General features: G+C 54.0%; 1 protein-coding gene across 8 annotated transcripts; it reads left to right on the top strand.

Annotated features, from left to right (window-relative positions):
• Positions 1 to 653: 653 nt before the first annotated feature.
• On the top strand, positions 654 to 22,358 carry LDLRAP1 (low density lipoprotein receptor adaptor protein 1). 8 transcript variants are annotated; one of them, XR_005103127.1, is made up of 11 exons: positions 659 to 835; positions 3,537 to 3,679; positions 5,242 to 5,354; positions 8,167 to 8,281; positions 11,101 to 11,173; positions 11,607 to 11,687; positions 13,039 to 13,169; positions 14,817 to 14,851; positions 16,844 to 18,162; positions 19,041 to 19,306; positions 20,589 to 22,358. XR_005103127.1 is itself a non-coding variant. In XM_037379833.1 (9 exons), the coding sequence occupies exons 1-9, from the start codon at positions 751 to 753 to the stop codon at positions 16,108 to 16,110; spliced, it is 939 nt and encodes a 312-aa protein (XP_037235730.1). In that variant the 5' UTR covers positions 654 to 750; the 3' UTR covers positions 16,111 to 16,133. The 8 variants fall into 8 exon arrangements, 5 of the variants coding, with proteins under 5 accessions (XP_037235730.1, XP_037235729.1, XP_037235734.1 ...); XR_005103128.1 differs by having other exon boundaries at positions 19,038 to 19,306; XR_005103129.1 differs by lacking the exons at positions 16,844 to 18,162; positions 19,041 to 19,306; positions 20,589 to 22,358 and adding exons at positions 15,258 to 15,348; positions 15,945 to 16,024 and having other exon boundaries at positions 658 to 835.
• The last annotated feature ends 1,425 nt before the right edge of the window (positions 22,359 to 23,783 follow it).

Here is a 23,783-nt window from a genome sequence, read left to right as displayed (position 1 = left end):
CAGCACGTGCTCAGGCCAACCTTTATCAAACACGATATTAAAATATGAATCAAATCACATTTTTTCATCGCGGGGTGGGGGCAATCGAGCACCTCTTGGGGCAAGTGCAACTATTTTGGTGTCACCCGGGTGTGCTGAAGCGGGGCGACTCGGGTCATGCTGTCATGGAGCCCTAGGAGGGGGTTCCTGCCCCGAACCTGTGTGTGGGGACCCCCCCGTGGGAAAGGTGGGGCCCCCGTGGAGCTGCTGTTTGCTGCCCCCCTCCACCCCAGGGGGTTGTAGGGTGGCTCTGGGCGTCTCGGGGGTCCCCGAGACTGGGGTGTAGCAGATCTCACGGGGGTGGGGAGGGCCAGCAGCTTTCAGGGGACCCCCAGCTCTCTGCCGAGCCTCGTGGGGGGATGTCCCCAGCTCTCCCGCGGGTCTCTCGGTAAGGGGGGGTACCGCCCGCCTCGGGGGGCTCCCCGCAGCCCCCACAGCCAGCCAGCGGCCGCCCCGCAGCTCCGCGGATCCTGCCCTCCCCGCGCCGCCCCCCGCGCCCTGCCCGGTCCCCCCCGCGCTGCCGGGACCCCCGGGGGCGGGGCCGGGTGGCGTCAGGGCGGGGCCGGGGGTTGTGGGCGGGGTTTGCGGAGGCCCCGCCCCCCGGACGCCGTCAGCGCTGGCGCCGCAGGAAAGTTTGCGGCGGGGCCGGGCCGGGAGCGGGGCCGGGCCGGGAGCGGGGCCGGGAGCGGGAGCGGGGCCGGGAGCGGCGCGATGGACGCGCTGAAGTCGGCGGGTCGCGCCCTGCTGCGGAGCCCCAGCGTCCACAAACCCGCCTGGGCCGGCGGCCGGCACAAGAGTGAGACCCGCCGCCCCGCTTTGCTGCCGCCCCCGCGGCGCCTGCCCCGCCGCACCCCCTTGCCCCGCCGCACCCCCTTGCCCCGCACCCCTCCTGCTTCCTACCCGGCTCTATCCCGCCTCTCACCCCGCTGCACCCACTTTTCCCCCTCCTCGAGCTTCCCCCTCCTCCCCCCCGCACACCTTTGCACCCTGCTTTACCCCCTCCCCACTCCCCCTCTTTTCCATGCCCCCTGCCCCCCCTTTTTGCTTTACTCCCCTCTCCTGCACCCCTTTTTCACCCCTCTCTTTAGCCCCTTTTTTCCTCCCGCTTTGCGCACCCCCCTTGCACCCCCCTTTCCCCCTGTACCCCTTCCCCAGCGCAGCTGGGGGGCGGCTGTCCGGTCCCCCAGCCTGGGGGGGGGGATGGGGGCTGGAGGCACTTTCTGGCTTTGTCCCAGTACATGCTCTGTCACACGATCAATGGCTCCTGGGCCAGCGGCCACTTGGCCAGTGCCGGGCGTCCTCCTACTGTGGCCGGGGAAGGGGGGAGCAGCCCGGCAGACCCCTGCGCTGCCCCCCCTGAGCATGGCAGGGGGCAGCAGGAGGGTGCCATGCCCACCTGCAGGCCAGATCAAACTTCTGGATTTTACTAATCTGATAAGACTGACCTGGCATCGTGACACCTTTTTGCTGGGATTAAGGGCCAACAGCTGCAGGACGCGAGGGGGGCGCCGGGCTGGGGGGCAGCAGGGGGCTGGGGGGGGCTGTCCCAGCATGGCCTGGCGGGACGTAGAGAAGCCCCTTTGCAGCGCAGCAGCCCTCGGGCTGGCCCTGAGCCTGCTGCCGGGTGACCTTGCAAACCGCCTCTGTGCTCTTCGCGGCGGGGGGGACACATCGCTGTCACCCCCCGGACGGATGCACCCCTGGGTGCAGTGGTGTGCGTTAACGGGAGGGTGGGCGAGGTGGGGACGGGGCAGGACAGGGCGCATGGAGGAGCGTCTGTCTCTGCTGCCTCGGCTGCTCCTTCCTTTCTGAAAGCACTTGGGTGGCTGCCCCGAAACCACCCGTTTCCGTCCCGGGCCCACCAAGCTGTGGGTGCTGGGGGCCTCGCTGCCGCTGGCACTGTCCCAGGCAGCGTGGGGTGCCCGCAGGCCCCCTGTGCTCGCAGAGGCTCCGAGCTGCCCCGCGTGGGGTACAGGACGGTGCCTGGCTGCCCCAAGGAGCGTGGGGCAGGGGGCTGCCTGCCCATCACCTGCAAACCACCCTGCACCCCGGGGTGCTCCCCTGGCTTCAGCTGCCACGGGTGGGAGGGCAGCGGCACCTTGGGCTTGTGAGAAATGTCGGCTTTACGCTGGCACCCTCTGTTTCTAGCTGGAATGTGAGGTCAGTGCAGCATCCCACCTGTCCTGGGGTTTTCCCTTCCCCAGGTTGGGGACCTGCGTGTGGGTGCGGAGCCCCAGCCCCCCTGCAAACCCTCCCCGTGGTCCTGCTCCCACCCGCTGCCGTCGCTTTGACTCCAGCCGGTGCTGGGCTGGCCGGGGTGGTTTGCTGCCCGCCGCCGCCGCACCGGGTCCTGGGAGTGGTGCTGGGGTTTATGGCTTATCTGCCATCTCGCCTTCCCCAGGAGGCTGAGTCACAGGGGTTGTGCCGGGGGTGTCCGTCCCCCCCGCAGCCCTGCCCTCCCGGCACTGCAGGTGTGCAGGGAGCTGCGGAGCTTGGCCCTGCTGCTGGGAGGCAGCTGAAGGAGCTGAATTCAAGGCAGTGAAGCCTCCAGGGATATGTTTTATGTGTGGCGAGTGGAGCCTCCTCGCTGGGAGCCCCGTTGCTCCCCAGGGCTGTGGGTCGTTGCCTCCTGCTCAAAGCAGGACGCTCCTTAAGCACACAAGCTGCAGATCCTGGGTCTGGAAGTCAGCTCCTGCGGTGCGATTTCAGGCTTAGAAATACCCACCCAGCTTTCGGTTTGGTCTCAGCCTTATTTCCGTGTTTAAGACCCTCCTTCCCATCCTTGCAGCACGCAAGGGAAGAGGCTGGTGGCCTCCTGGGTGATTTCCAGGGGAGAGCAGAGACCTCTCCTTGCCGAGGTGCCACCTGCGTGATGGGCTTCTCAAGGAGGTCGGTGACCGATGCAGCGAGTCACAGTGCGTCACCTGGATCTGTGCGCAGGCTTAGCTAGCAGCAAATCCTGTCTTAGCCTCCCTGGGTAGGTGATAGTAGCACAGGGTAAGGTCATTGCCGGGTGGGGGGATGGCACCAAGCCCTCCCCGGCACCTGGCTGGCGCTGGTGCGCAGGATCCCCTTGGTTAGTGTTGGTTACAGCGGTTGGGCACAGGCTCGTTTACAGCGCAGGATCCCCTGGGCGCTCACAGTGACGCTGAGGAGCTGATGGATCTCGGAGGGTTGCTGCCATTTGCTGTGGCTCCTGGAAAAAAATTGGGGGGTTTGTTTTCTGCTGCCTTGCATAGCTACACAGGCTGGCGATGACGTTGTGGTGAACACCTCGTGGTTGCCACGTGGTTGAAGCCTGCTGTCACCTCCAGCAGCCAGGTCTGTGCCCCATCTCCTTCCCCCAGCGCCTTGTGAAAGCTGTGGCAGTGCAGCGAGCTCCCAGCGGCTCGGGCAGTAGCTAAACCAACACCCTGCTTGTTCCTGAACCCTCAGGGCCTGACAGAGGTATCCTTGTGCCTTCGGGAATCTTAAGAGCCTCTTGGTTGTCTCTCTAGAGCTCCCGGAGAACTGGACCGATACCCGCGAGACACTGCTGGAGGGGATGCTCTTCAGCCTGAAGTACATGGGCATGACGCTGGTGGAGCAGCCTAAGGGAGAGGAGCTCTCCGCTGCCGCTGTCAAAAGGATCGTGGCCACTGTGAGTGTTGGGGCTGGAGCAGGGCTCCCTCCGTCTGTCCCTAGGGAGGGTTTCACAAGCCGCAGGTCCGGAGGCAGTGCTGTCCCTCCGCAGGCTGGGGCTGTCAGGGGTGCAGGACCAGCTCGCTGGTGGTGCAGGGAGAAATGCAGGCAGCGGTGCTGGGAAGCCCTTGGGAGCAGCCCCAGCCTGCGGGTAGGGCAGCTGGGGAAAGCTGCTGTTCTCTGTCTGAGCTCTGGCCTCTCTTGATAAGCTTGGGTGACCCTGGGTGTGGAAGAAGCCTGTGACCTGGTGAAATCAGCCTTCCCCAGGGCTGTCTTTCCTCTTGCAAGGTGCAGACAGCGTTTTGAGTGTGGCCAGGCGCAGGTCCGAGAGCTGGCATGCGCTTCTGAGTTTTCCTTCCCAGGATTTAGAGGGTTAAGAGGAGAAGGGAGCAGGACAGCTTGCTCTGATTCCCAGCTAATACAGCTGCTGTCCTGCTGTAACCTCTGAAGCAAGAGGGACCAATTTTCAGCTATCCTCTAGCACTGAGCCTCCCTGGAGCCCCTGCTTACCAGGCTCCAAGTAAAATTAACGCTTCTTTAAGCCCTTATAAAACTGAATAAGGCAAGCACCCAGTCGTACAGTTAACCGTTGTAAAACTCAATGGGGTGGCGAACTGCGCTGGGTAAGGACGGATCCTTCCCTGGCATGTGCTGTGGTGGATGGGAGAGGAGCGCTCGCATGAAACGGGAGCTACTGGCAGAGCCCTTCGTGTCTGCTCTGATCGACCCAGAACGGAGCCTTTAGATCAAAGCCCCGGGGCTGAGGTCAGCCTCAGCGGGGCAGGACCGGCTGCCAGCTGCTGGGGACGTGGCTGGAGCGAGGTCCCCAGGGAGCAGGGCTGAGGATCCAGGTCTGCACTCTGTAACTAGCTGGCTGCGTGGCGTTTGGTTGTTTGGATTTTTTTAACGGAGAGAAGCTGGGTGGTGAGCTGAATGTAACCTGAAGGCTGAAAGCACGATAGGAGTAAATAAGAGAAAGTGGTGTTTAAAAGCCCAGTTACTTTTTAAGCCTGTGTCCTGACCTTGGCATGGGGATGCTTTGCCACTCAAGCGGGGTTTGGCAGCACAGCTTGAAACTGGCTGCTTGGGAGCCCATGTCCTGCAGGACCATCCTGCTGGCAGCACAGCTCCCTTATTCATGCTGGTGTCCTCCCTGCTCCAGCGCCGGCCCTAAAGACAAAACCCCCCAGTGTTTCACCAGAAACTCACACGGCCTGGCCGGAGCAGCCGCTGCTGCGTGTGGGTGGCTGTGGGGAAATCCTCGGGGGGTGCTGGGCTGCAGCGTGGCATGGGCAGTGTGTGTCCTTGTCTTGTTAGTGCCAGCAAAAAGTCACTGCTTCAGGGAAGGAAAAGTTTTAAAGAGTGCCTTCGCACACCTGGTAGTAAACTCAGTCCCTAGCACTAGCAAGTGCGATCCATATACGTATTAGGTAGTGTGTACCTGGAGTCTCTGCTCACGTACCTTTGGATGTATCAGCGTTAAAAGCCTGTAACTTTCCCCTCTCTCTTTTCCTTCCAAAGGCAAAAGCAAGTGGAAAGAAACTGCAGAAAGTGACTCTGAAAGTCTCGCCCAGAGGGATTGTGTTAAATGACAGCGGCACAAATGAGCTGATCGAGAACATCTCCATATACAGGTGGGTTACGGGGCACGCCTCAGTGGGTGCCATGCCCCAAGGGGCCTCACCTGCTCCGGTCTCCACTCAAGCTGAGCTGACGCCTCACTGGCCATCACATCTTGATGGAAAGCAGAGGTGGGGGAAGAAGGGTCATTGCTAGATTTAAGGTAAATTTACATCCAGTGCAATAAGTGCCTGGCCAGGGGGAAGGAAAGCCATGGCAAGCCTAGAGTTGTCATGTGTGCAGACTGCAGATCCACAGCCAAGCGCTCCGTGGCCATACTTGGCTTTATCACCTGTTTTTGGCAATAGAAATGCCAAAGCACCTGGGGTGATGGCAAGAGTTGGATGCAGACGATGGTCAGAGCATCACTGAGCAGGTGAGGAGACGAGTGCTGGAGCCAGGGCTGCCCTCCGTCGCTGGCTGCTCTGCACCTGATGCCTTTAAATAGCTCTGACAGAGCAGGGATGAGGCAGCTGTTGAGACTCAGTACCGGTGTGGGCAGGTCAAGGGTGGATTATCCCCTGTCTGCTCCTCTGGCTTCGGCACTTCCGAACATTCAAAATGTTTGAATTTTCGGAAACGGCACATTCAAAGCCTTCCAAACAGGCTGGAGGCGGGTGCAGGCCTGGGGAACAGAGCTCAGCTCGGATCTGGCCCTTTCCATCTCCTCCATCCCTTCTCCTTCTGCATCCCCCACACTCTGCTTCTGTCCTTTACCTGCTGCTCTGTCCCCCCGTGCTAAATGTGGGGTGGGGAGCGCTGGGTGGGGGCACTCTCTCTAAACAGGCTACTAACCCGCTTGCTTTTCTCCAGTCAAACTAAGAGTCGCGTACAGTGCTGAGCCCCAGCCCTCCCCAGGAGATAGACCCAGTGCTGAAGAGCAGAGCTGGGCGAGGTGGCTGGGCCAAAACTGGCATCACTGCGCTGGTGTAAGAGCAGGCATAGCCATGGGGACAGGGTTTTTAGATGCTGCCTTAAATTCTCCCCTGACACTTTAACAGCTGTGATAAAGCTGTTCCTCCCAGTCAGTGGTCGTGTACGAGCAGCCCCTCGATTCAGTTGACAAGTCAGCGCATCCTAAACAGGCTGTTGATCTGGGGGTGCTGCTGCTCCCCAAAGCTGCCGGCGCTGTGGGAGCAGGGATCATGGCAAAAGCTGGGGTCTGCGTGCGCGGGGGGTCATCTCCCCGCTCCGTGAGCGTGCCCCTCTGGTGGTGGCCCCGAGGCTTTTCTGTAACACCTCTGCTGCCTGCTCTTCAGCTCTTCTGTTCACCGGGATGATGCTGGCTCTGAGCTCTCGCCCCGGATCATGTGCCGGGGCAGGACAGGGTGGCTGCAGCTGAACCACAGCCACCGTCACCACGTCACCGGAGTGTTGCTGCCAGAGGCCTCGGTGGTAAAACGGGTTCGCTTCAGAGGCGGGTGTGAGTTATCTTTTCCCTGGAAATTAATGGCCATTGAATATTGAGCTGAGCACTGGGAGGTGCTGGAAGGGCCGTGTGCCAGCACAGACAACCTTATGCAGCTTTGTCACGCTACTAAAAGCGTGGCCACACTGTTTTGGGAAAAAAAGGGAGGAAGAAATGAACTTCTAAGTACCTTTTTAATCCAGAGCATGGCTCAGCTGTGGAAAACAAATTATAGGCCATTGAGCAAAGGCATCCTCACGTGCAACAAGAAACAAATGCAATGTAAATAGATTTTGAATGTGACTTTTTTTAAGTCGTAGCATCTGCTGGGAACTGGGACCTTCCAGTCCCCTCCCTGCAAACTCTCGGGGCAGTGAGAGCAGGAGCTGAAGGGGCAACATGGGGCCGTGGGAAAACTTTCGCCCAAGTGTCCCACTTTTTCCTTGGGTTTTCTCTTTCTATAACACCTGTTTGATCTGTCCTGTGCTCAGGGAAGAGGCTTTGCTCGCTGCTAGCACCTGCCGCCTTGCACTAAACCTCTGGGGTGCTCCAGCCTGTGCTTGCTGGCTTCAGATGAGACACTCAGTCCTGCAGCTCCTGGCATGGATGGACCCATGGGAGATGGTGGTGGCTGATGCTGAGGGACCCACTGCCCTGCAGAAGGGAGCTGAGCCCTCAGTCACAGCCTGGTCTCCTCGAACAGGTCAGCCTGTTGCACTTCCAGAGCCTTGTTCAGCATTTCAGAGTCAGCTTTGCCCTGCCTGGGGGCTGGGAGGGACACGGCCATCCTGGGGATGCTCCACTGAGGTGGCTGAGCCTCCTTCCCTGTGGCCTGTGTGTTCAGGGGTCTTGGAGCATCCTGTGCATCTGCTACTGCGGATCTCGGAGCTTGAATTTCAGCCTTTTCAACCGCCTTTCTTGGGCACCCCTGCATCAATTTCTTTCCCTGGTTTGAGCCTCAAGATAAAATCGTAGGCTGAGAACAAGTCCTTCTCTCTCCTTGCAAGCTTATTCTCCAAGGAAAATCTTCGAAGTCTCTCTTCTGAAGGCAGAGCATTTGTCAGGTGCAGTCCCAGGCTGGCACACTGCAGAGTCTTTACCTTCTTTAACCTGTCCTTTCCCACAAGGCGAAACATTTCCTCTTCTCTCCTGCCTCTGCGTGTGATGCTTGTGGTGCACGCCATGGCTGCGGGAGTTGCTCCGGGCTTCTCTTACGATCAAGCCAGCGGTATCAACTCCTCTGCTTTGGGAAGGAGTTGCCCTGAAGCCTGGTAATGCTCCCGTGCTCCCTCTGCCTTCCCTGCTTGTCCCCAGAGCTGGAAGTCCTGGGGCAGGCATTGCTGGTAGGTCAGAGGAGGGGTTGGATGATCTCCCTTGTGCGCAGTGCCCCAGACAAGACATTTCATTCTGTCTTTCAGGATATCCTACTGCACAGCAGACAAGATCCACGATAAAGTGTTTGCCTACATTGCCCAGAACCAGCTCAATGAGAACCTGGAGTGCCATGCCTTCCTCTGTACCAAACGGAAAATGGTCAGTCCAGAGGAAGAAATGGGGATGTGGCTGTAGGAGGAGGAAGGAGAGAGAGGCTGTGTCGGTGAGATAACAGCTCTGCCCCGAGGGAGAGCGAGGCGGCCCCGGCAGATGGCCACAGGAGAGCACCCAGCCTCCTGCTGCCACCGCCGCCTGCCCGCCCTGGCAGTGCTGCCCAGTCCCTGGCCACCGCTCTCCAGCAGGTGTAACTCCGGGCTGGATTCAGCCCATCGTCTTGGCAGGTAAAAGCCTTTCTGCCCCAAGGCCCGGGGCAGGAGTGAGAGGTCCTGGCCCTGCACCGGCACCTGAACCCCTTGCCGTGCTGTGGTCCAGCTGCTGGGATTCTTCCCTGCTCAGCATCCACTTCCCCGGGCTGCCAGAGGAGCCGGTCTGAAGTCTGAGCCCAGCGTGCCGAGAGGCTTTGGCAGGCAGGGAGGTCTCCAGGGAGGCTGGCAGCGAGGTGCCCAGGGGCAACCTCATTGATGGGAGGCATTTAGCCAGCGGCTCTGGGCTCGTCGCCCTGGCTTCCTTCCATTTCTTGCCATTGAAGCTCCTTATCCAATTTTTAGCGGTGTCTTTCCAGACGGGGCCGTGTCCTCCTCACAGGAGCAGCGCAGGAGACCCCGCTGTGTGCTGAGGATGGAGCTCAGGGCAGAGACCTGGGTATAGAAAACAGTCTCTGGCTCTCGCTTTGAACTCGCTCATGGGCTTTTTTTCCATCATTTTTGATCCAGTGCATCAGGATGGGCAGGGACCCAGCACTGACGAGCTGGCGAGGGAGAGAAGTGGGTCACTGGGCACCGGCTGCAAGTGGGGCCAGGAGAGCCCCGGGGGTCTCTCCAGTGGAGCCAGAGCTGGGGCTGAGCCCCCTCTGTGTGGCAGGAAGGGGAGGTCAGGTCCCGGGATCTCCTGAATCTGCGGGGAAACAAACCTCCCGAGAGCCATTCCCAGCCGGTGCACCCTGGCATGGGCATTCCTGGGTCCTTACGAGCATCCCTGTGCCCAGAGCGTGGCCACCGCAGCTCTGTTAATATTCTGTGCTTCTCCCGATTTAGGGATTTTTATTTTTTCTGGGGAGAGAATAATAGAAGCTACAACTTGTCTCTCCTTTCTGTGGCGTACGCTCCCATCCTTGCACAGTGAAGATAAGCTTCTCTCTGCAAATTAAAATTTAAATCTCTCCAGTGCTAAAAGAATTATCTCAGTGGTATATCAGCTTAGTGCGTCTCCCTCCAAATAAAGTTCTCCAAGGCCTTTTGTGGCAAAACCTAGAAATATTTCTTTTTTTCCTTGTCTGTAAAATGCAGGAACATCATGCTGGTAAGGTGATGCCCTGCTCCCAGACCAAGGACCATCCCTGCCCCAGGGCAGGGTCCCTGAATGTATGCACAGCTACCAGTCACGGGCATATAATTAGTCCGTATTTTTAGTTCATGGGTAATTCTCAACGGTAGCTGGGTCTATTAAACTTGATTCAGATGTGACAGCTTAAATTGTAAACAGCTGTGAGGAGTTTCATACTTAATTACCATATTTAAGTTTTTGCCATAAAGCGTTTGCACTTCCATCAAAGATGTAAATAGCTCCAACATTCAAATGAGCTCTCCTGCTTTGCAAGGCTTAATTGCCACCGATAGGTTTGCTGGGTTTCCTCACCCTTCCCGTGTGGGAGCGCCTGGCTTTTGGGGGACGCCTGTGCTCCGTTCGTGTTTCCCCCTCATCTCCATCCTCCAAGCTACCAGGGGCTGCGGGTTACGGACCCGGATCTGGGTTTGTTTAGTTTGCAACTTCATAAAACAAACTCACGCCTCAAGGCTCCTGCAGCACGCCAGCCTTGCAGAGTGTTCCTCGTTATCTCCTTGAACTTAAACTGCTCGTGAGCTCTGCCTTCTCCTAATGAAACTGGCATTTATGTCACTATTTATATATCTCCAGCAACTCAGGCTATTTAAGGTGGTGGGTTTTTTTAATGCTGCTCAAGCTCTTGGCTTGGGGAGGAGTGGAGGGACTGAAGGGGAAGGTGTCCCTCCTCCTGCTACTGCCCCGGCTGTTGCAGAACAAACCCACGCTGTTGGTCAAAGCCAGCGAGACCCCGGCTTAGCTTGGGGGAGCCAGGGGAAGACCCTGGTGTCTCTCTTGTCCTGCTTCTAAGACTGCTCCCCATTGGAGAGAGCTGCAAAGCCGTGGCATTTTACCCTCTTGCCCTTGGAGCATCCTTGTGCATGCAGTTGTGCGCGGTGCTGGGGAGGGATGGACCACAGCTCTGCGCATCCCTCCCCAGCACTGGTGTGGCCAACAGCGGCATGGTCCAGCACTCGGCCCAGGCGCTGATTCCCTTCAAGATGTTGGTTGTTCTGGTGGGTGATGCTCTGTGGCGGGTGCAGCGCAGCCGAGCCCTGGAGCAGGGAGCCACATCCTTCAGGGGAGCTGCAGGGATGAGCCTGGGGCTATGCAGCACTTGCATTTGTTTAGGTCATGCTAAGGTGTGGGGTGCAGGAAGAGCTGCGAGTGCCTGACGGTCAGGAGCAGCTCTTCTCTCTCCATCCGTCAGCATGATGGCTGTGACAGCCATGTCCCTGCCTCCTCTGTCTTCCCATTACACCTGAAGACGTGTTTACAATGAGCTGCATGTCCTACATGGAGCAAGGCTCTGCTTCCATCAATATTTGATTACCCCTCCCCAGCCATGCAGGGAGCGTGCAGAGCAGAGGGCTGGTTGGATCCAGGTTGACATGAATCTGCAAAGCAAAACCTCCAGATGATTTAAATCTACATGAGGACCGGTTGATTAACGTGCTGCCTCACCGCTGTCTTTGCAGGCACAGGCGGTCACCCTCACCGTAGCCCAGGCCTTCAAAATTGCGTTTGAGTTCTGGCAAGCAGCTAAGGAAGGTGAGGTTTTTTCCCCTCTTTCCATGAAAGTCCAAGGGATGATTTTGATTTTTTTTCCAGCTTTCAAGTGCCTTTTCCTCTTACTCTCCAAATTGCCAGGCTGCTGTTAAGGTTGGTTCGACCTCTGGTGTGATTTAAGGCATCTTACGTGTTTCTCTTAACAGCCTTTTAAATCCACCCAAATTCTGGCTGCACTGCTTTCTTGCAGGCAGAGTGGGAAGGACCTGGGGCTTGTCTGTGGTACCTCAGAGCCCTGCTGCTGTCAGGATTCTTGCTTTCACCTTCCACGAGATTATAAAACACATCCAGAGCCTGGGCTGCTGTGGGCAAAGGAGACCTGGTGGCCCGTCCTAGCTGTCCCCCGCCGGCCCTCCTCCCTAAAAGCTTGCAGGGGAGTACTCGTGGGCAGTGACAGGGTCTCCTTCTTTTGCAGAGAAGGAGAAGCGGGAAAGATCCATCTTGGAAGAAGGGCCGAGCAGCCCCACCTTGGAAGCCCCAGCCCACCCCAATGCACGTAAGTCACCAATAGCAGAACTTGGCTTCAGGCTTGGCGATGGGGAACAGCCTGAGGGTTTTTGCTGGAACGGGGCAGGCTCCTGGGAGGGGTTTAAAGACCAGCGAGGAGCAAACATTTTTGTCGTAGCAGAGCTGTTGCCCTCAGCAGTGCGCTTGGGATGCAGTGGGTGCCTGCTGAGTCCTTCCATCTCCCTCTTAAATATCTAGTGCAGCCCCTTGTACAGCCACTGCCACCCCGGATCCGTTTACTTCTGTCCTAGGCAAACTGGCCGTAAGATCCTTATGAGATTAGTATGGACCCCCACGTCCCAAGTTTGATTTCAGGTTTGTCTTGGACCTGAAACACTTGGAATCCCATCAGCTGAAGGAGATGGACATCCAAGTGCCACCCTGCCTCCGGCTCCCCAAAGGAAGGAGAGGTGCTTGAAAATGAATAGTAAAGCCCCTAATTCAGCACCTGGCCATGGGTCCTCTGCTACCTCTGAAATGCAAGACGCGTGGCCAGGGAGAAGTGGGGCAAAAGGCTAATCTCTCTTCCATGCTGGCCACTGAGATAAGAGGATTTGGCACAGAGGAAAATAGCATTAAACTGGGCTTCCTTCCAGGCTGGCACATCTCGTTTCTTCATGTGAAGGCCCAGGACTGGAGGAATCTGTCACAAACGGTGGCATATTGGGATAAGCGAGGCCTGGGGCTGCCGCGGGTGTAAGAATGAGCTCCAACATCTGCCTGGGGGATGCTCCACACCCGGGGCTCTTCTGTATCCACCCGTACTGCAGGGGCATGAGGAGGATTTGGGGCTTCCCTGAAACAACCAGCCTGCAGTGTCCCAGCAGCCCCTGAACTATAAACTGTTTGTCACCCAGTGCAGGATTTGCCCTTGGTCCTAAAAAATAATGAGGCATCTCTGTAAGATGCTGAATCAGTGGCGTGGGCTGAGCTGTATCTATCACCCAGGGTCTGTTCCCACCCTGGGGTTGGGATGTCCTGGGGTGGGATGTGTCAGCTTTGCCTGGGGCTGATCCTGACTCATCCCAAACGTAAGTGGGTACCCAGGAGCCTCCCCTGATGGCTGCTGGAGGGACGAGCTGGCTGATCCTCCCCTGCGTCACTGTCAAGAGGGTCTCGGGTGCCTGATCTGAGCATCACTAATTATTCAGGCTGAAACGACAGCCCCTGCTGGGGTGAATGCAGCTCCCTCATGCTAAAATCTGGGGCTATCCTGCAGGAATTTGATGCAACCCTTTGATTCCCCTCTTGAAGGGAAGCGATTACTGCAAAAAGGCTTGGTTTCGCGTCATCTCTGTTTTCCCCTCCCCTGCCTCATTCCCTCTCTGCTCTGTTTGCAGCAGCAGCCACAGGGAACTTGCTGGATTTAGAAGACTCTGCCAAATCACCCCTGACCAGCAGCGCAAACTCCCCACACTTGGACAACAGCATGTTTGGGCCCAGCTCCTCTGTAAATAACAACGTGGTGTGGGTAAGTGTGTGCCCAAGGTCCTGTGGCATTTGCCAAGCCAGGGGGGACGTGCGATGCCACCTCCATTTCATGTGCTCCAGATCCCGTCATGGGGCTTTTTCTTGGAAAAAATCCCTCCCCGGGAGCTCTGGGGTGGCTGAGCGGCTCAGGCAGGGTTTCAGAGATGCCCAAGCGAGCTGAGTTTCAGTGTCCCACTCAAAATGATCAATTAGTGTTCAAGTACCTACTGCCCTTTTTAGGCTCTGTAAATAAATGAACGAGATTGTGTGGCACTCTGAAAAATGCTGCTGTCAAGTAATTGAATATTATTTATTCTTGAGCTGCATTTCTCAGTGGTTTGTCACTTAATTGAGAGACCACCTAACTGCTCTGTTCAGGGGAAAAAATCATTATGTTGATGGTTTTTGTTTACTGTTCACTAAAACCAGGTTATATTTATGTTTGTTATTACTTGTATTTTTCCCTTGGTTTTGTTTGTGGCTCTGTCTGTCTCACCTGAGCATGGATGGTTTCTCTAAAATGTTCTCGGTCATCTGGCTTAATTGTTTCGTGGACCAGTAATAGAAAAATAATTAGCCAGCCCACATGCCTGGCTGTGCATCTGTCCGGGAGCCTCCTCCATGCCTGAGTGCTCCATCACCAGTCGGGCTGGGGCTGATCTTTGAAGCCCCGCTTGACCTGGGACCTTGTCCCAGCCATGAGCACTCTCTGGAAACATGCTGCCTGCTGAATTTTGGAGAACTGAATGATAAAGGCCTTCACCTGGAGCCTGTTTCTTGAGTCTGCTGGGTCTGAGCCTGAGGCTTTTCAGGTTAAACCTGAAGATCAACTCTTAAGTCGTATCAAATCCTTATCGGTGGTCTCTAATCCCTCCCTTGTTGCAGAATTTTCACACTTTACGTATTACGTGAAGTCTGTAAGTGCATCGCGCAATTGTGGGAATAGTCAAGTCTGTCCATAGCAAAGCCCTTGCACAGAGTCCATCTTCCAGCATGGGAAACCTTTCTCCCCCAAGCAACTCAGATGCTTTCCCTGGGAAACCTTAAGAGCAGCTCGGAGGTAAAGCACCCCAGAGCTGCTTTCAAGCAGCTCAGGTGCCCCCTGTGCTGATACAGAGTTGCTCTCCAGGCTCCTGATCCAGAAATGCCCCGAGGGATGCCTGGAGCATCTTGCCAAGCTCTGTCCAGGTCTACCTCTTAGCAGAATCCTGCAGCAGGTGCCAGTCGCCTGCCGAGGGCTGTGGTTAACCCCAGAGGGGATGTGGTCCAGCTGATGGGCCAGATCCAGCCCATGCAGGCAGCGGGGCAGAATTAGCCCAGTTTGGAGGTGGTGGGAAAGGGCCAAGCCCCTGCCCCGTCCCTGGGCTGTGGGAGAAAGGTGGCATCCCCAGCCCGAGCCCTGGGATCTGCTCTGAGGAAACCTGGACCACCCAGAGTTATGCCTTTTGGCCTGGGGCGTGTGCAGGGAGTGAGATAAAACCAATCCAAGGAGGCAGAGAGGAGGCAGATTGCTGAGAGGAGCGTTGCTTCAGGCACTCAGGAGTCAACATACATATATTTTTTGTCTGCTGTGGAGCTGGATCTCTAAATACACTTTTGTGCGTTCTCTTAGCAACTACTTCTCTCTTTTTTTATCTCTTCAACAAAGGAAATGGATGATGGTCTCGACGAGGCATTTTCAAGGTAATTCTAATAACTCCCTTTACAAGTTCACACCACCAGGGACCAGCCTGGGAGACTTGACTAGTGACTGACTTTTAATAATGCTTCTAATCTAATCAACCACTGTGATCTGACCTAGGCAGCTGCCCCATCAGTGCCTCAGCTGTTAATTGAAAGATAGGCTTTGAGGCTGGCTGATAAGCCAAATATTTTGACAACCTTTTAAGGATGGAGAGAGGCTGTGTGTGATAGGGAATTTAATTTCCCAAGCAGTTGGCATGTCCGCTCCCACTTGCCAGGGTGGTTTGAGGCTGTCCATGCTAGCTGCGGCAGTGCTGGTCCCAGCTTCTGGCACCGGGGGCTTTACCCTTCCTCACCCTTCTGTGAGGTTTAGACTAACCCTGAGTCTTCAACCGCAAACCAACAGCAACTGCTGAGGGCAGCCTGCCTGTTCCATCCGTCCCTGTTGCAGTGGGGTCACAGCAGGGCGACTGAAGCACCAATTTGAATTCATGCAGGTGAGCACATTCAGAGTTTGTGGCCACGGTTTCACATGGCTCAGTTTACTTTCCAGTCCAAATTAAGAGCTTCCCTGCGCATGCCTGCCGGCAATCTGGCAGTGTTGAACAAATCCATTTTCTTCTGAATGAGTTTTCCTGGCTGTCCTCGTGCAGGCAGGCCCCCGTGGGGTGATGAGGATGCTTTAGGTTTTGTGGGTCCCATCCTCCAGATCAGCTCATGAAGCCGCCCAGCTGCCATTTGGGCAGCACACCCCGGTTTGGGCAGTGAGCTGCCTTTGGCGCAGATGCCAGAGGCAGCAGAGAGGGAAGGTTCTGAAGGAGGGAGTCAGGCAGCAGCGGGGCTGAGCCTGGTGCTGTCACCTCCCCGAGAGCCGCTCGCCTCTGCCCGGGTTTGGAGCAGTGCAAAAACTGCGTGCTCAGCCCTAAGGAAACAGAACTTCACATCTTGTGTTTAGCTCTCAGGAATGATTTACAGCTTCCGCTTCCATGGTAGCCCTGTCCCAAGTCGTGTTTGATAAAGGGGCTGCTTGAATTTATGTCTTAATGTCATCTATTTTCCTCACCTCTGTTCCTTGCCCTATTGAATTAAGCAGATGTTGTTGGTTGCGGTCTTTTGTTTTGCATTGCTGGATGCCGAGCTGTCACATCACCCTTGGCCTTCTGGTGACTCAGTATTTGGACGGCTCATCCACCAAGGCGGATGCCTCTGAAAGTGTTCCTGCCACAACATCATCGCTGGACATTTTTCTTCTTTATTAAAAAACGTGCATGTGGCTGGTTCAGTCTGAGGCTTATTTGACACCGTGCCTCCCCTGGATGAAAGACCAAATATTTGAGTAAACCTTTGGCCCTGGGAGAAATGATGCTGCAGTGTTACGTTTTCGCAGAGGTACTTAACATAAAAACAGACTGGGGCTTGCTAGGTTTTGCAAAACATCTGGAATGTGCTGAGATGAAGACATCTTAAAGCTCGTCCTGTGGGCTATTAAACATCATCTGAGTCCTGCTGTGTCGTAACCCAAAGAGTTAAATCCTTGGGCCAGGGAGTGAGGCAGGCAGTGACTATGGCACAGCCTGCGTGTCCAGACACACCACCGTGAAAATTGAGTCATTGCAGCGAGGCTGCTCCTTTGGTCGGCAGAGCCTTTACGCTGAGATAAGATCCCAGCAAACGATGCACCCGCCAGCAGTAGCTTGGGGGAGGAAAACAGCAACGTTCTGCCAGACCATTAATATACGGGATGCCCAGACTGCAAATTCCCTGGATGCCTGTAGGGGAAATGTTAGGATAAACCAGCAGCAAAGCTGCAACAAACTTGAGAGAGCTGCAAATGTTATGTGCCAGCTCTCCCCTTACTAAATTATTTCATTCCATTGGAGGATTTTGAAATGTGGAGCTGCAGCTAGGGTTCGGCATTACAGATGCATCAGGCATCCAGGCTATAAACTGCATGGATTTGTGTTCTTACTTTCTGTTTTTATTCCCTCTCAGACTGGCTCAGTCAAGAACAAACCCTCATGTCCTCGATACAGGACTGACAGCTCAAGATATCCAGAGTGCAGAAACACTCTCACCTGTAGACTGGAATAAAATAGATTCCAACGCAGGCGAGAAAGATGATCTGTTCATGTTTTGAGGTCAAATGCATCTGAGAGCTGACGAGAGAATAACCACTAAAAGTCTATGGACTGAATCGTGCTGTTTCGGGTGCTGTACGCAAGGGACTCTTCTGAGGGCTCTTCACCAAGTCAGATGATGTTGCAGCACAGTTTAGACCAAAGCTTTAGAAACCTAATGCAGAGTTTTGTACCTTGCTTTTACCTAAACCACAAGATGCTCTTGAGTATATTTATTCATAGCTGTTACAGTTTACATGTGTATTGGAAGGTGTGTAGAGCATCTGCAGTGTTATGTGGCAATATACCATGGAAGAACCTTCAGCAGTGCCTGTTCCTCTCCGAAAAAAGGCTATGCAACACCAAAGTCTCTCTGTATATACTTTTCTAGACAAAGGTCTGCAGATGGAAATGCAATTGCAAGCACAAACTGTTACTAATCCACTGTTTCTTGAACAACACATCACCTGCCTAGGCGGAGGGGCGGAGATTTGCAGCAGCTGCTAACAGCGTTAAAATCAAAGAGGTAGCAGAGATCTTGCTTTTGTTGTGAATGTCTGTGATACTCTCACAGTTGTCAATCACCCCTATGGGTTCTGGCTGTTTTCTTCACCAGCTTTGTATGGGAATTGACACTTTTTTTTTTACCCAAAGACTCTATGAAGTTTTGCACTTTAAAACTTGGAACTGAAAGCAATGGTCCGAATTGTCAAGGTAAGCAGTGCCTGTAACTTCTCTTCAGAAGCTATTTACCCAAAAAAACCCCAACCTGGCAATGCCGCGGGTCTGTTTCAAAACAAGACTATTCACATGCACCATTTCTGATGTGACACAAAATACTAAGGCTCCGTTGCACTGTTGGCTTTAAAAGCAAAACGGCTGGGGAGTAACAATTTGTTTTGCTAAAGCGCGTTGAAAATTGCAGGTTGGGTGAACCCAGTAGCACAATAGATCTGTGTTCTTAGCTCTGCTAAGTGGATTTGGCTGTGCATGCCTTTTTACTGTCTCAAAACCATTTGGTTGTTGCTCACTCAATAGACTCAAATGGAATTGGATTAGGCAAGACCAATACCTGGATGTTCAATTAGCAGGAGGTGCCCCTTCCAGCGGTACTCCGATCCTCTTCCCCCCGTCTCCCGTGAGGCTTGGGAAGCTGTCTTCATCTGCTCCTGGAACTGAAAATAAGTAATGGAGGTATAAAGCTTATGCTAATTAAAAGATTAAGTTTAATGATCCTAAATAGTCGCACTGACAGTTTGCAGTGTTTGTGGCCTTATGTGAAGTATACTAATCTGTTTTATAGATTTGTAACTTGGTTTTGAAACACTAATTCATTCCGCAGATAGCTCTTTATAACTCTTTTAAAACTGCTTGCAGGAAAAAAAAAAGAAAAAGAAAAACCTCTTTGTCAGCTGTAAGAATTTATTAGGAAACAGCTGAGTGACTCTAACTTAGATTTGATTTTTTTTCCCCCCTAAGTGTTACTGTGATAAGGTACCGAGGACTTGTGAAGTTGACTCATCATGTCTTAATAAAACATGTGCTATGTTTATCTTGCAAAATTGTGTTTAAAGCAATTTTACATCTTGAAACTCTTATGCCCATGACTGACTTGATCTCATATGTAGCATCAGTCTCTTGCGATTGAAGGGATTGCTCAAAGTTTGCCCGTGCTACAGAGGCACACGTAGAGACGTGAACCCATTGTGTAAGCAATGCCAAAACTGCAGGAGTGGTTGTAGCAAGCGCCTTGTCCCGACCCCGAGGAGTGATGATCCTAGGAAAGAGCTTGGGCTGTAGGAATGGACTGTGAGGATTTGTCTGTACATCTTTCCCCTTTTCTAGAGACTCTAGGAGCATATACTGATGCACAATGCTATATATGTATGTATATAGTTTTTTTAAGAAAACCTTGTACTGTAAAGAATATCTGTACTAAGGAAAATAAAAGTTCTGCCATTTTTTGGAGTGTCTGTGCTGGGTGGCTTTATTTTTACCATAGTCCTTTTAATGTGTAGAGGCCTTTGTATTTCTAACTGGTTGAATTCTCCATCTGCTTTGATGCCCAGCAGTAAGTGATCGGAAGCATCCACGGGAAGTTTCTGTCCATCAGAAGGCTGTTCCCAGGGCCATCCAGGTGGGAAGACGGCTGCAGTTAGACACTAGTCTGTGGTGCTGCCTCCAGGAAACAGTTATGGGACTGGATGCAGCCACACAGGGTGCAGGGGGACAGGCAGCAGCCGCTTTCCCTTCTGCGCTGGGCCACGAGGTGACCGTTGCAGCCGGCTCAGTAAATCTGTCCCTGCCTGAGCCCCTGCCTCGCTGCATTGCCCTCCAGGTAAGGGTGTGACAGCAGATGAGAAGAGGGAGGTTGGTGCTTTGAGCTTGTCAGCAGGTAAATGGGGTGTTGGTAACATCAAAAAACAAAATCTCTTAATTGATAGTGTGTCTGAGTCACAGTGCAACGTGCTTCTCCCTTGAGGGGAGTTTAATTCGTGCAGTTGCCTTTTAAATACAGGCAGCCCGGAGAGCCCGGCACAGCCTTGTGCACTTGGCCTCCCCCTGCAATTCCTGCCTTTGCTGGCTGCGAGCTTGGTGTGACTGGGCTCCTGCAGCTACTGGCTAATCACGCTGCTAACGCTTGGCTGGGAAGCACACAGAGAAATTCATTTGGGGATGCTGACAAAAAGATTTAACCTGCGTGTACCACCATGCTCCCTTTGTGGTATCAGAGCTGGGCTGCGGGCAGAGCAAAGGGGCTTTGCAGAGACACCTCTCTTCCCACAGTGTTAGGCTAACCAAAAAAAAAAGAATTAATAAAAGTTCATTTTTTCTATTTAAATTGCCTGTTCAGTGTAAAGAGATGTCCCAGATTATGAGTACTGAGTACCAGCCGTCTGCGCCTTCATGCATAACTGATGGCGATGCTGAGGAACAAATTGATCTTTCAGTTTCGATGTGACCTTTTTTTAAGTGCCAGTTAAGAAACTTTCAGCATCCATTTCCTTCACCTGCGATGGCTGCGTGCTTGGGAGGGAGGGAGGGAGGAAGGGGCTCACGGTGGGAAGACACAACTCTGCCATGAAAAGGCAGCTGCTTGCACAGGGGCTGCAGCATCTGCTGTGAGCTGGGGGAGCTGCCGGCTGTTCTCACCCCAGACCCCTATTTTTCGGGAGGGGACGGGGACACGGGGACGGGGACATGGAGTGACTTCGCTGCCTGTTTTCCTCCCTTTCAGCAGCCACAGCAGCCGAAGTGGCGGTGTGGGCTGCGCTGTGAAATGCTGGTCTGTCACCCTGCTTTGGCACAGGGTGTATATAGGACATTAACAACTCCATCCATCCTACAGGCGGTAGCCAGCATGGGTGAGGAAACTAACTCAGAGCTCATCTTCAACCTCCCTCTCAAAATCACCTGCTGAAGAAACAAAACCTACAGCTAGTGCAAGCCATGTGGTTCAGAGCTAATTTCTTAAACTGCTAGTGCTGTAACTCATTAAACTGATTTAATGCACCCCCTGAAACTGCAACAACCAACCCAGCTTGTTGCTGCCAAGTTACTGGCTGGGTTTACGTGTAGGCATTAAGTTTACCAAGTGTTGCTGTTTCCTCTCTTTTCAGCGAGTGCTCCTGAGTGATGGTCACTTGTGTTATGTGAGTTGAGGCCAAATCCAGCTCCGAGGTTACAAACCGGCTGATTCGGGGAAATGCTGAGCTGTTAAGGACGACAGCGTGCACTGCGGCAGGTACTGAGCTCTGAACTTCTCTCTCCTTGGAGCACTGAGAGAGTTTGTAAATTCGTGCCAAGCTTGAGCGAGAGCTGTAGGGCCGTCGTTACCCAGATCATTCTTTTTTAAAGTACAAATAAAGAGAGCAACATTTCATCTGAACACCTGAATGCTGTATTCTGGGTTTTATAGCCAGCCCCAGGGTGCCAGGAGCTGCGGGCTGCTCTGCAAGGCTTTCTGTGCTCTGAAGCAAGAAGAAATAACCGTCCTTGTGGAGAAGCACAAATGCATTTTGGCTCAGGATGGAGGGAGGTGTTAGTTAAGCGCTGCTCTCCTCCACTCTAACATGTCAGCGTTGCGTGACAGCTGTCTACAACAGCAACAGCAAACTGCCAGACCCTGAAGAGATTCACCCCTGTCGATGCCAAGGGGAGCTGAACCAAAAAAATTGCCAGGCAAAGGCGATGTTTGCTGAAAGCCCCCCCGCCAACCTCGTGGGGACCCCAGCAGGGGCTTGCTCAAGAGGAGCTCACCGCAGGTCAGCAAACGGTCCTGAAGGGGTATTTTGCGAACGCATCTCTGCCTCTGCTTTTGAACTTCTTCCAGGGGGTTGCAGCAGTTAATGGCAGGAGACGAGATTGCAGCGGGAGACCAGAGTGGTGATGCAGCGTTAGCAAATGGCTTTTGTCAAAGTTTCCATTGCAGGGAGCTGTGGAGCCGCGTGCCAACGCAGCTGCCCTCGGTGAACATGAACAACGAAGGGTGTGGGGTTGTTCTGCCAAATCTCTGCTGTGCATGAAAGTATCTCCCGCTAAAAAAGCTGTAATTTGAGTGCCAAAACCCCTTAAATTTCCCAGAGTTAACTTTTTTATGCCTCCCTTCAGAGAAAATCTTGCTGACTGGTCCACCTCTCCCTGAAACCTGGGGCCTCGATTCATCATGTCGATGGTAACCTGGGGGTGACGGTGCCCGTGCTGTGCCCCTGCTCTGCTGCAAAATAAAATCTCCCAGAGCGGCTCCTTCTGTGGAGGCAGCACAAACCCTGCTGGACACCCAGAGCCAAACAAGATGCAACGTGGGCTTGGCAGGACCCAGAAGCTTTCCCCGCACAGAGCAGACCTGGGAGCCCACACCAGCACTGCAGGGCCAGAAGCTGATGAAATTACCCGGTGCAAATGAGAGCGAGTGAGCAGGGCCTCTGCTGCCAGCCCTCAGCTTGAAAGTCATTTTAGCAGCAAGCCGGCATCTGACTGCAAGCAATTTATCAGGAGTGAGTGGATACTGCTTATGACAGAGGGAGTCTTAATATTGCATTACTTCATTTATTTAGCACCTCTCCTCTAATGCCCAGGGGAAGGACAATGGGAAGGAGTGTTGCGGGTTGCTGGGGGCTGGTTGTGATTTTTCTTCCCTGCTAAAAGCAAACGTTTTCCAGCTGGTTCTTGGCTCAGAGAAGAAATATTTGCTTTACAAAAAGAAGGGTTGTCAAGTCATTAAAAGCTGCAGGAAGAGGAAGTCTTCTGAGATGGGAGTGGAAATGGGGCCAAAGAGCTGGAGCCAGAAAGCAGATGTATGAAGAGCAGGAAGATTGGAGGTAGTGAATGTAAGGTAGAAGGTAATTAAGTGACCAAGTGCTGGTTAATTTACTGCCACTGGTATCTCACGCTGGACATGCACTTAGTCCCTTTTTTGCTGGGCTCTGATCTTCATCAGCAGCAATTGCTTCTCGCTCCTGGCTCTGGAGCAGCTCCCAGCACGGCGGCTCTCTCGGCCAGCAGAGCCAAAGGGACCCTCTGCTCTGCCCAGAAAACGGATTAGCACTCTGCTATCAGGGCCACGCGCCGCTGTCAGCCGGTGCTGGCCTGCAGCCAGGCGCCTCGGAGCGGGGAGCCGGAGTCCAGGGTTCTCCATCCTGCCCAGCACCCAGCTGGCACCGCTCACCTTTGGCAGCATTGAGCATCTCCCAGGGCATCAACCTGCCGGAAAGCTGTTGGCCTCGGCTGTGAGCAGAGATGTGTCATTGCAATTGAGTGCTTGTACCTTATTCCCTGTAGTGTGGTCTGGGGGGCCCTTTGGAAGTCAGCAGGAGTCGCAGGAGGTGGGTTATGCCAGCAAACCCAGCACGGGAGTGCAGGGAAAGCGGTGCCGGCTGTGCTCACAGGCAGGGACCCTGCCACCTTCCAGCCCTCCACTTTTCCTTCCAGGAGCCAGGCATGATTATCACCGATGTCACTGCGCCCACGTCAGGGCTGTGGGGTTGCTCCTCTCCCTGCAAAAGAAAATATCAGGAGAGGCAGGTTGTGAAACATCAACCCCGTCAAGTTTTGGCTCTAAAATCCCTGCTGACTTGTGTGATTTATCATTCACCCAGCTGCTACTCACAGCTTGGAAAAGATAAGTGAGGGGAGAAAAAATGGATTTTAAAAGCTTGGCTTTAAAGCCCAGGGCTCAGGCCAAGACTCCTGTCCTGGCTGAGGTAACAGGATGGGAAGAACATTACAGGTCACTGCTGAAATAAAACAGCCATCCACTTCAGGCTGCGGTACACAGGGGTATTTCTGCCACCTTCTCTTCCCTAACACATATCTTTTGAACCATGATGCGAGGAAAACAGTGTTTAGATACCAAAACCCCTGCCATCTTCCTTGTCTTTGGATTTATTCTCCAGGCATCTTGTTTGCCCCAAATTTTTGCCATCGCAGTTTCCATGTCAGGCGAGCAGAAGCAAATACATGCCCAGAGCATCACTGAGCCATCATCTCTCTGGTAGACAGGGTGATGTCCAGGGGATTCTTCTTCCCCTCCTTTCAAACCAGCTGCTCTGCAAACTCCACTCCAGATCACTTGCTTTCTGCCTCCAAGGGGTTTTTTTCACCTTTCCAGCTACTGCTGTCAGCATTCTTTTCCCCAGCAAAAACTCCAGCCTCCATGCAAGAGTTTTCCTGACACTCTCGCTGTAAACCGCAATGGCAGTTTCTGTCTCGGCTGTTAATAATCCCACGGATGGTAACACCACTCCAGGCAAAGTTTTTGCTTAAAAGCTTTAATGATGATACTTTACAGGGAGTTATTTGGCTTGTACCTTTGT

The sequence above is a fragment of the Falco rusticolus genome, chromosome 3 (genome assembly GCF_015220075.1).
Source record: "Falco rusticolus isolate bFalRus1 chromosome 3, bFalRus1.pri, whole genome shotgun sequence".
Taxonomy (NCBI): domain Eukaryota; kingdom Metazoa; phylum Chordata; class Aves; order Falconiformes; family Falconidae; genus Falco; species Falco rusticolus.
Note: the sequence above shows the minus strand (reverse complement) of the source record. Positions and strands in the feature narration are given on the sequence as shown.